At 36.0% G+C, this 12381-nt stretch overlaps 1 protein-coding gene across 1 annotated transcript in view; it reads left to right on the forward strand.

Annotated features, from left to right (window-relative positions):
* The window catches only part of HECTD1 (HECT domain E3 ubiquitin protein ligase 1), a 107124-nt gene that overhangs the window by 82861 nt on the left and 11882 nt on the right, over window positions 1-12381 (forward strand). The window contains exons 27-35 of the mRNA XM_043988410.1: window positions 3642-3775; window positions 4431-4553; window positions 6829-6985; window positions 8058-8280; window positions 8784-8838; window positions 9075-9257; window positions 9656-9863; window positions 9945-10030; window positions 10247-10374. Of these exons, the coding sequence (XP_043844345.1) occupies window positions 3642-3775; window positions 4431-4553; window positions 6829-6985; window positions 8058-8280; window positions 8784-8838; window positions 9075-9257; window positions 9656-9863; window positions 9945-10030; window positions 10247-10374 (1297 nt within the window). The remainder of the gene's footprint in view (window positions 1-3641; window positions 3776-4430; window positions 4554-6828; window positions 6986-8057; window positions 8281-8783; window positions 8839-9074; window positions 9258-9655; window positions 9864-9944; window positions 10031-10246; window positions 10375-12381) is intronic.

The following is a 12381-nucleotide window of genomic DNA, read 5'->3' on the forward strand; positions in this document are numbered from 1 at the left end:
ACCTGTGCTTTAGGAACATAACTTTAGTAGCTGATTGGAGAGGCAGGGAGACCAATTAGGAAGCTTTTGTAATAGGCTGTGTGATTATAGGGAAGGGGACTAGTGCAAGAGGCCTTGTAGTAGCAGAAATGAAAGAATTTGACAACTGATTAAATATATAAAATTAAAGGAAATTGAGGAGTAAAGGGAATTGAGGAATCAGGACTACCAGGGTGTAACTGGAAGAATGAAGATGTCCACATAGAAATAGAGAAGGCTGAAAGAAGGATGTGTTTGGGAGGAAAGATAATGTAATCACAACCTTGCATGCTTCCTTATCTTGGGTTATCTTTCTTTTTTTTTTTTTTTTTGGCGGGGCAATGGGGGTTAAGTGACTTGCCCAGGGTCACACAGCTAGTAAGTGTCAAGTGTCTGAGGCCGGATTTGAACTCCGGTACTCCTGAATCCAGGGCCTGTGCTTTATCCCCTATGCCACCTAGCCGCCCCGGGTTATCTTTCTTTACCACTGAAAAATGAAACGTGGATACAGTGAAGCTTTATCTAGGCTACTTCTCCAGACTGCAGAGGCTGCTGTTGAGAAGGACTTGCTGTAGTAACCAAGTAGTGGAAGGATGTGGGGCGGGAGATGCAGCTTTATGGGGTTGTAGAGAATTTGGCCTTCATCGCAGTTGTGTGTGCCAGGGTCTTATTATGTTTTAACTGCCTTGAGGCTGTAGGGGATGTTAAAATTCCAGAAGATAAGTGGTATGAGAGCTTAAGGGGGATGGTGTAGTTTTGGTGGGGGAAAATCTACAGATTGTTTATAGAAGTGTGCAACCCATCTTCCTCACCCTCCCATTGGTTAATCATACCACTTTAAGTTGTGTTCCTATCCCCCAGGATCCCAGGTCCCCACTTTGTAGTGCTATAAATAGTAGCTGACCTTCATCAGTGGAGGGAATTTCTATACTGGGAGTTGCTCATACTGAGGAAATAACAAATATAGATGTTTGGTGCCATCTCCCAATGACATCAAACTTATATTTGTGTTTTGGTAATTTTCCTCTTTAAGATTCTTCAAAATATGCTGGTTTTTTTTTTTTCTATTTAGAGGTTATTCATCATTGCTCTGTTTTTTTTTCTCTTATAACATGACTAATGCAGAAATAGGATTAATGTTATTATGTGTGTGTGTGTGTATATATATAACACCTATATCAGATTACCTGCTGTCTAGGGGAGGGGGGAGGGAGGGGAGGGAGAAAAATCTGAAATTGTAAAGCTTGTATAAACAAAGGTTGAGAACTATCTTTACATGTAACGGAAAAAAAAATACTTAATAATTAAAAAAAAAAGATTCTTCAAAATAGCTATCATGTACCCTCTGACTCGTTTCTTTTTCATGTTAAGTATTCCTGGTTCTTTCAACTGTTCTTTGTGTCATCAGTTCATTTCTTTTCACCATTCTTTATGTCCTTATTTATCGGTGGTCTTTCTATAAAATGCAGAGCCCAGAACTGAACACAATACTGTTTGTTTTTTATTATTTATTTTCAATTTATAGAATAAATCAAGCATTTCCATAAAATGGCATAGTATAAATTTTGGGGGGGGGGCAGTGAAGTTTAAGTGACTTGCCCAAAGTCTCACAGCTAGCAAGTGTGTCTGAGGTCACATTTGAACTCAAGTCCTCCTGAATCCAGGGCCAGAGCTTTATCTACTGCGCCATCTAGCTGCCGGGCCTCACCCCCCCCCCCCCCCCCCCCCGTATAGTTTAAAAAAAAAAAAGATTATTGCACAGGAAACTGCAAATCTGTTGGACAATTTGCTATTCCTTTTAAATATATAATAAAGTTATCATGTAATTCCCCCCTCTTTCTTTCTTCGGATGCAAATAGTGTCTTCCTTAACTTCCTTTGTAGTTAATTTGGGTATTATAGTCAAAATGACTTAGTCACTCCTAGTTGTTCTTAATACAATATTGCTGTAACTGTATACATTGTTCTCTTGGGTTCTGCTTATTTTGGTTTTCATTATTTCGTGTAAGTTTATCCATGTCTTCCTAAGATCATCTTATAGCACAGTAGTATTCCATCACAATCCTATACCACAGCTGGTTCAGCCATTCCCCAGTTGATGGGCATCCTCACAATTTCCAGTTCTTTGCCACCACAAAGAGAGCTGCTATAAATATTCTAGAACATGGATAATCTTTTGCTTTTTCCCTTTTGATACAATTTGATTAGGTCAAGTATAGTGGTTCTCTGACCTTTTTTCTCCTGGAAGTTAGGCTTCTCAGTGTACCCTGAGATTTTATCAGTTTTTGGGGGCTGCTATATCATAACTTTCTACTTCTTCCTCTCCAATATAGGCTTATTTATGCAGTGTTATGTTTCCCCTCCCCTTGTCCCCTTTTTGATCCATATTCCGGTCATGGGGTCTATTCCATCTTATCTTTTTTTTTTTTTTTTGGTGGGGCATTGAGGGTTAAGTGACTTGCCCAGGGTCACACAGCTAGTAAAGAGTCAAGTGTCTGAGGTCAGATTTGAACTTAGGTCCTCCTGAATCCAGGGCAGGTGCTTTATCCATTGTGCCACCTAGTTGCCCCCTCTCCCCCCATGGTATCTTTGTTATACTTGTCAGATCAGCTTTTTCTTCTTTCCTTAAGATGTCTGATTCACTTATTATGTGCCAGGCACTGTGCTTGCTGCTGTGGATACAAAGAAAGATACAAGACAGTCCCTATTCTCAAGGAGCTTACAGATAATGGGGGAGATAACTTGTACAGATAAAGTGGAAATAATAGAGAGAAGGCTCTCCCCATTCCTCTCTTGAACGTTCTTTGAACTTCTGTGTTGTGATGTTGTAGTGATGTTGCCCTTAGGTCTTTGGAACCACACAGATTGTTTTCTTGTACTTTTTCTCAGGATCTGAACCAGGAACTGGCTTCTGCTGTTGTTTTGCTTAATAACTGGCTTTCTCTTCCTTTACCTTTTGTGTTAAATGTAAAAGATAATTCTTGGCTACTACATATGCCAATGTACATATACACATACACATATGGATGAATATATATGTATACACATAAGCATATGTAGCAAGGGAGTATGTTAACTTGCTGATATATGAAGAGTAGAACAAAAGAGACTAGGCTATACCTGTTAGGTTCTTCCTTTCTTATTTCTCTAAAACATATCCACAGGTTAAAAGTCTATTAAATACTTTTTTATAATGCTAGTGTAATATTTAGAAGACCTAATTTGTGAAATACCTAGTTTGAAATTTTTAATGGGATTCTGTTATGTTGATTTGGAGTAAAGAAGGAAAAAGAAACCTCTTACCTATTTGAGTGCCTTTTGGTAGCTTGAAGAAAGGAAAGGATCAGTGTTATTAAATAATTTCCTATTCCAGTGGACCATGGAGAAAAGTATATAAAATAATACATTTTTACTACCTCCCTTCTGTTAGATTACTTACCTTTTCATAGCCAATTTACCCCCATGGAACCTTCTATAATCCTATTTGTGTAATTTCATCCTTAACATACAATTTTACACTTTATTCTTATTTTTATTGTGTTTTATTGTGCCATAGGTATGTATGTTATTTTTTGTCAGTTCACTTATTACTTTGCAAGTAAAATTATTGATGTTATTCTCTAGATTTTCTTGATAGCTGTCGTGCAAGTACATTGTTAGCAGAGTTAGATGATGATGAAGACTTGCCTGAGCCAGATGAAGAAGATGATGAGAATGAAGATGACAACCAGGAGGATCAAGAGTATGAAGAAGTTATGGTATAGAAAATTGGCTTTTTTGTTCATTAATATAGGAAAGTGGTTCCCCCCCAAATCATGCTAAATTAAAAGTATGATAATCAGGGAAAAAGCTCTCTTAAATGGGAGGTTGGTGATTATAAAATCTTTTCCTTGTGCAGTGATGGATGTTTTGACTGATGGGGGAAAAAAGTTGGATCATGAAATTTTAGAGTTGCACGATGGTATTGATATATATCTTTACTTTATGCTAATTATAGCACCATGAGGCAGCTCTTATGTGTGTTTCTTTTTAGTGACTAAATTAGACCATTTCATGGTTATCCAACTAAGTTCAGTACCTGAAGAACTTATTTAAAGGAACTTGAATATATTGAGTCTCCCTATATTAACTCTTCTTTTTCATCAAAATTAATAAAATGAATTTTTAATGGGGAGAGATAGAAGGTATTTTTGGTGTCTCAGACTTAGAAAATGAATAATAAATTGGCTACAATTTTATGATCAGACAGGGGTGCTTACACACCAATTCACTTTTAAGTTTTTCTGAAAGCAACCTATAAAGGTCCCAGTTTTAATAGTATTCAGCGTGTATTGATGTTTCAAAGTAGAATTGGTCTGGGTAGAGGAAATAGTCCCAGTGTAATTAAAAATATTTTACATTTCTTTTTTTGAGATCTTGAGGCGTCCATCCCTGCAACGTCGGGCAGGTTCCCGCTCTGATGTGACTCATCATGCTGTCACATCACAGTTGCCACAGGTCCCTGCTGGAGCAGGCAGCCGGCCCATTGGAGAACAGGTAGAGCTCATCTTGTTTTTATCTCTAATACCTCCAACATATAATATACTTGAAATTTTTTTTACTACAAAATAACAAAAAAAAGCTTATATGCTATTGTTTAAGAAAAGAATAGGGGGGGCAGCTAAGTGGTGCAGTGGATAGAGCACCGGCCCTGGATTCAGGAGGACCTGAGTTCAAATCCAGCCTCAGACATTTAACACTTACTAGCTGTGTAACCTTGGGCAAGTCACTTAACCCCAATTGCCTCAAATTAAAAAAAAAATAGGTAAATAAAAGGAATCTCCACAGAAGAATAGCAGATGACATTTTGTAGGACACATATGTCCTTGGACATTTTACTTCCTTAGACTTGTGAAAAAGGACTTGTTTCGGGGAGAGAGGGTGTGTGTGTGCACCTGGGTTACGGCTCTAGTGGGAATAGCTGTGGGAGCTGAGACACATTGTCTGTCTTGAACTCTTTCATCCTGGCCATGAAGGTCAGGGAACTGATACTGGCAAAGTTTCTAGCATCTGGTACTTTGCCTCTCAAGGTCACATTTCATTACTTTCAGTAGTGTGCTAAGAAAAGTTTCTTAGTGGTTAAGCTATAACATAAATGCCAGTAGGATACGTAACCACAGCTTATGCTGGGTCAAAGTGCTATATGTTTAGCAGCTTTGGTTTCAGTCTGATTCCTGTAATAGGGGATTTACCTTTTTTTCTTCAAGTGAGATTGGAGGGTTGTATTTATGTAAGTTTCTGTAGTTTTTGCCATAAAAAATTTAGTAACACTAATGTGTTAGGGCAGACACTTATTATTCATTAATAGAGTTAGTCAGGAATGAAAAGTTAGGGGGAAATGAGGTAGGTTTTTGAGAGTATATGATTTTTGACTCCTAAAACTTAGTATATCCATCTTTTTAGTTATAGTCCAAGGGAACTTGGTAGTGTAATTCCTTTTGTATATAATCTTTACATATGTAAATTTGTATTTGCTTATTCTCTGATGTGACATATATATATGTTGTGACTACATATACTGTAGTACTAAATTATCAACTATGAAGAAACCAATTTGCTGCCTAGAAACATTTCACTGATTGTACTTCTTTTTTATTATGATTATGTAAACATTTTTATTTATAGTTTTGGGTTCCAATTTTTATCCCTCTTTCCTTCCTTCCCTCCCCCCTCCCTGATGTGGTAAGCAGACATATGTTATACATGTAGAAGTATGTAAAATATTACCATATTAGTCATTTTGTATGAGAAAACTTGAATAAAAGGAAAAAATGAAAGAATGTGAAAAATAGCATGCTTCATTCTGTGTTCCATCAATAGTACTTTGGGATTGTCTTGGATCATTGTATTGTTGAGAATAGTTAAGTTTTTCACAGTTCTTCATCAAACAATATTGCTGCCTCTGTGCACAATGTTCTCTCGGTTTTGCTCTCTTCAATATACATCAGTTCATACAAGTCTTTCCAGGCCTTTCTGAAGTCATCCTGCTTGTCATTGCATATAGCACAATAATATTCCATCACCATCAAATACCACAGCTTGTTTAGCCATTCCCCAAATAATGGGTATTCCTTTGATTTCCAATTCTTAGCCACCACAAAACGAGGTGCTCTAACTATTTTTGTACAAATAGGTCTTTTTCTCTTTTTGGGGATGTCTTTGGGATATAAACCTAGCAATAATATTGCTTTATCAAAGGGTATGCACAATTCTATAGCCCTTTGGGTATAGTTCCAAATTGCTCTCCAGAATAGTTGGATCTCTTCACAACTCCACCTGTAGTGGATTAGCATTCCAGCTTTCCCACATCCCCTCCAACAGCCATTATTTTTCTTTTCTGTTATATTTGCCACTCTGATAGGTGTGAGGTGATACCTCAGGGTTGTTTTAATTTGCATTTCTCTGATCAATAGTGATCTAGAGCATTTTTTTCATATGTTTTATTATAGATAGCTTTGATTTCTTTGTCTGAAAACTGCCTGTTCATATCCTTTGACCATTTATCAATTGGGGAATGACTTATATTTGGCTCACTTCTCTATATATTTGAGAAATACAGCCTTTATCAGAGATTTGTTTCAAAAATTCTTTCCCAGTTTTCTGCTTTCCTTGTAATCTTGGTTACATTAGGTTTTGTGCAAAACTTTTTAATTGTATATAATCAAAATGTTCTGTTTTACATTTTTACTTTGTATAACTGATTGTGCTTCTTTAGCATGCAAATTATTATTCAGGTAGCGTTTGGCTGACGTAGAATTTTTGTTTTTATTAGGAAGAGGAAGAGTATGAAACTAAAGGAGGACGTCGGAGAACTTGGGATGATGATTATGTGCTAAAACGTCAGTTTTCTGCATTGGTACCTGCTTTTGATCCTAGACCTGGTCGTACTAATGTCCAGCAAACAACGGATCTAGAAATTCCACCCCCTGGTATGTAGAGAGAATATTGTGTGTTTTATGTGTTTTGATTAATTTTAGTTTATTAAAATAGACGTTAAATAAAATATCCATGTAGTAAGCTTAGAAAAAGAAGGAATTGGTTTTAATGTGTGAAGTAACAAAAAAAGCACTCTGTTTTATTTGATCCTGAAGATATAAAATCATGTAAATAGGAACACTTCAGATACAAAATAGTTTGATAAATCTGAGCTGTTGCTGTTCATTATTATGAACAACAAATAACTTTCTGAAATCACAAATTTGGGTTTCTTGAAATATCTATTCTTATTTAAAAAAAATTTATGACTCATTCCTATTCAGTCTTTAATACTATTATCATGGAAGATTTTTGTTTAAATTTTTAAAAACATGATGTGGAACTCTTAGTAAAATACTATTGGGGGGGCAGCTAGGTGGCACAGTGGATAAAGCACTGGCCCTGGATTCAGGAGTATCTGAATTCAAATCTGGCCTCAGACACTTGACACTTACTAGCTGTGTGACCCTGGGTAAGTCACTTAACCCCCATTGCCCCGCAAAAAACCCAAACAAATTGTTACTATTGGGCAGTAACAATTTAAGTACTCTAAAAAGCTAGAAAGGGCATTTTTCTTTTTTCCTTTTTTTTTTGGTGAGGCAATTGGGGTTAAGTGACTTGACCAGGGTCACTCAGCTAGTAAGTGTCAAGGGTCTGAGGTCGCATTTGAACTCAGGTCCTCCTGAATCCAAGGCCGGTGTTCTATCCACTGCGCCACCTAGCTGCCCCAAAGGGCATTTTTCTTAATTGTGAAGATAGTTGGATGTTTTACAATATAGCTGTGTCCTGAATAAATCTGGCTAATCTGTAATACATAGAGGTAAATATTTAGGCTAGAAGGTGCCTATAGATATGATCAAGTTTATCCCCCTGCCTTTAGAAGGTATTATTCATATAACTAATATATGTCAGAGGGGAAGGAGTAAATAACATTTTTTCTGCTTGTTGTTGTAATGGGCTTTCTACTTTTTTATATTGTATGTTTACCTGTAGTAAAGTTTCTCATATGGTTTTCAAATTTTGTAGGTACACCTCATTCAGAGCTCTTAGAAGAAGTTGAATGTACTCCATCGCCTCGATTAGCACTTACTCTGAAAGTAACAGGTCTTGGAACAACTCGTGAAGTTGAATTGCCCCTCACTAACTTCAGATCAACTATCTTTTACTATGTACAAAAATTACTTCAATTTTCCTGTAATGGCAATGTGAAATCTGATAAACTTAGGCGTATTTGGGAACCAACATACACGTAAGACATTTTTGAGTTAAATTTTCATAGCATGTGATGAGAAATAGCCCAAGTTTGAACTCTGTTTTTGACACTAGTTCAGGTTCCTGTTTTTTTTTTTTTTTTTACCAAAATTTGTAGGGTTGTTTAAAAATATCTATTTTGATGACCTTTGTCTTTCAATATGTATAAAGCATAGCTATACATCAGACTTAATGTCACAGGAACTGTGAATTGATTAGTATCAAAGAATACCTATATTGATATAGTTTTAAAATTTGATGGCTAACACTGTTTACAGTAAGCATGCATTATAAAAGTCATTATGGACTTCCAAAGTCTCTTGTGGAACACTTCAGTTCTATTGATCGTTTCTATTGATAAAACTTCTCCCAAGATTTTACACTTATTATCCCCCTCAGGATGTTGCCAAAGGGTGGACCCTTATTAAAGTATAAATAAGCTTCATTGGAAATAAACTTTAAGAAAGGCTTAATTAATTTGGATAATATCTTCATATTTAGAATCATGTACAGAGAGATGAAGGATTCCGACAAAGAGAAGGAAAATGGAAAAATGGTAAGAACATTTTCTTTATTTTTAAAATTCTTATTTCTTGCTCTTAGTCAATAACCAACATATTGCTGTTTCTGAGGTGCACCATAAGGAATAAAATAATACTAACAGCATTTTAAATTAGAAATTAGTTGTTAATTATTAAATGCATGATCCTAAAGATATCTTAGTGTTATGCATGTAAAATATCTTAGACTTTACAATCAGGAAAGACCAACATTTGGTTCTTCCTGTTGTAGGGTTGCTGGTCTGTAGAGCATGTGGAACAGTACCTTGGCACTGATGAATTACCAAAGAATGACTTGATAACCTACCTGCAGAAGAATGCAGACTCCGCTTTCCTGCGCCACTGGAAATTAACTGGCACTAATAAAAGTATTAGGAAAAACAGAAATTGTTCTCAGCTCATAGCTGCATACAAGGTATATCTCCTCATCCAAATACTGTTTTGTTTGGGAATGGCTGTGTGCTTCATTTTGCAGCTTTGTAAGTTCCTCTTATAAGGAGGAGGGTGATAATGGGGTGTTCTTAGAAGCTTGTGTATTTAATTGATGTCCATGTAACAGCATTTCATTTTAAAATCTGGTCTCATAGACTCAGATGCTAGTAACATTTCTTATGAATGTATGCATCTTATTAGGAGTTATTTAACGTTAAAGGAAATTGATTATAGTCTGGATTATGCACTGTTTTTTATAGACAAGAAGGCATATCTTCTCTGCAATTTTAAACAAAGTAACATTTTTCAAATGATAGATTTAGCCTTTGATTTACTCTAAAAATATGCCTTAATGATTAATTACACTGATTATTTCTGTAGGATTTTTGTGAACATGGTTCAAAGTCTGGATTGAGCCAGGGAGCCATTTCTACTTTTCAAAATTGTGATATTCTTAGTTTGGCCAAAGAACAGCCTCAGGCCAAAGCAGGCAATGGACAGAATTCGTGTGGCGTAGAAGATGTTTTACAGTTGTTACGTATTTTATATATAGTTGCAAGTGACCCTTACTCAAGATCTTCCCAAGAAGGTATGTAAGGATCCTTGTCTGGTTTCTTCACCATCATTTAAAAAGCAAGTCAAGTTTTTATATTTTTATTAATGTTTACAGAAGGAGATGAGCAGCTTCAGTTTAATTTTCCACCAGATGAATTCACAAGCAAAAAAATCACTACGAAAATCTTGCAGCAGATTGAGGTAATTAGACCAGGCCAATGAACTGTGCATACTGTAAGTGCTGGGCTTTTAAAGTCCTTTCTTTGACGTGTTCTTCTCTGCCTGATTTTAAATGGCTGTTTTATTCATTTTGACCTTGACACGCTTTGCATTTGCTTAATTGTATATCAGAATTCAATCTTTTTCTGTTAATTCATACATAGTACTAAGACCATTGTTTTATACGATGATTTTCAGGAGCCATTGGCACTAGCCAGTGGGGCTTTGCCAGACTGGTGTGAACAGTTAACCAGCAAGTGTCCCTTCTTAATACCATTTGAAACTAGGCAGCTTTATTTCACATGTACAGCATTTGGAGCATCCAGGTAAGAAATATGTCTCCTTTCAGAAGTTATTTAACATCATACATAATAGTATTCTTAGCAAGTAGGATTGTAGTTAGGGCTACTAGATACTTATTGCTGTAATCTTTTAGAAGGTGCTTAATGGTTAGAAATTTTTGCTTTGAGATATTCTTTAAATATTTGCTTTTGATTTGGAGAAGAATGGGAGAAAGGGTTTTGAATTGTGCATCTGTTGCTTTCAGTAGGTTGATATATGTCTTACGTACATATTTTAAATGGGAAGGGGGAGGGAGGCAGAAAAAAAGGCATGTTTTATGTAAAGAAGATATGGTCACAGGCTTCAAAATACTTATTTTCTAAAAAACAAAACAAAAACAAAAAATTTTTTTTCAGTATATTTGGGAGAAATTCTTTTATGCAAAGACCAGATAGCAAGTTCACACACTCTTCCTAGAAGCATATATAAATTCTACAAGTTGATAAATGAATTTGCCTTGATTGTATACTGGTAAAATTTTTACATAAAATAGTGAAGCTCCCCGGTACTTCCATATATAATAACACTTTGGGGGGGGGGGGGCTGAGGCAATTGGGGTTAAGTGACTTGCCCAGGGTCACACAGCTAGTAAATGTCAAGTGTCTGAGGCCGGATTTGAACTCAGGTCCTCCTGAATTCAGGGCCGGTGCTCTATCCACTGCGCCACCTAGCTGCCCCTATAATAACACTTTTAGCGATAATTTAAAGGTTTATTTCAACTTAGAACTGAGTGGACTATAAAGATAATTTCTTATCAACTGTGTACATTTTTTTGGTTATATTTTACATTTTATATATATATATATATATATAATAGATGGAATATAAACTCCTTGAGAGCCCAGACAGTTTTGTTTTTCTCTTTGTATTCCTCAGAGTCCAGCACATAATAGGCACTTAATAAAAGCATAAGGAATTGAATCGCATTAAAGAGAAGAAACACTGCCAACTAGATAATGGTTAAGAAGTGCCAGGCATCATCCTTGCTTAGTGTGATTTAATTCTGTGGGATAGGAAATTTGCCCATTTATCCAAAAAGCTCCTTAAAATGCTGTAGTATTTTAGTTAACAGCTAAAATTATATTTTTTGCCAAACAGTAATTTCTGTACATCTTAAATTCTATTGTAAGACATTTATCTTCCCCAATAGATTTTCAGTTATTGTGATAATTACAAAATAAAATGTTTAAATGACAAATCCTACTCATTTTATGGTACCCAGTAACTGCATGCTTATAAAGGTGGCTTAATCCTGTGGTTTTTCATCCATGATATATCTGGAATATAACATTACAAACTTTTATGAACTGAGAGAGTTAAGTTACTGCTCTAAGCCGTAAATATAATGCTTGTTGCATTGCTTTAGAGATGATTAAATGTGCAAAATACCCTTTCCATAATATGAGACATATTCATATTTAATTACTTTGAAGTATTTTCCCATGTGAATAAAACTGACAATTACAACTCAGTTGCATATTACATTTTATGATTTTTTATAAGCTTTACTTTGAGTGTCTCATTTGAATATCAGAAAAGCCATTAGGTCACTATAAGAGTTACCCTAATTTTACATCTGAATAGAGACCCAAAGAATTTCAGGGACTTGTCCATGGCTACTCAGCTAATAAGTGCCATATACAAAATTATGTCTTCTTTCAACCCCCTCCTCTATATATACATATACAAATATACTTATATGTATGTGTTATACACATGTGTACATACACACATTCAGGCAGGTGGGCCTTGTTAGCCTTGGCAGGCAACCTGCCTAGGGGAAGGAAACCCTGATTTTAAACCTCTGCTGCCTTGCAGCTATACCCATGTATGGAAAAGGCTTCAGGAGTTAACCCCGAGGAAAAATCAGGAGTTGGAGTCCCTTAGGCAGTTGGATGTTGGACATCACATCCCTCTGGTAACTCCTGCGGCAGCACTGGTGCCAAACTATTGGCTCTGCCTCTCCTTTGGATCCACCAGTGTCGCGGAGA

The sequence above is a fragment of the Dromiciops gliroides genome, chromosome 2 (assembly GCF_019393635.1).
Source record: "Dromiciops gliroides isolate mDroGli1 chromosome 2, mDroGli1.pri, whole genome shotgun sequence".
In the NCBI taxonomy this organism is placed as follows: domain Eukaryota; kingdom Metazoa; phylum Chordata; class Mammalia; order Microbiotheria; family Microbiotheriidae; genus Dromiciops; species Dromiciops gliroides.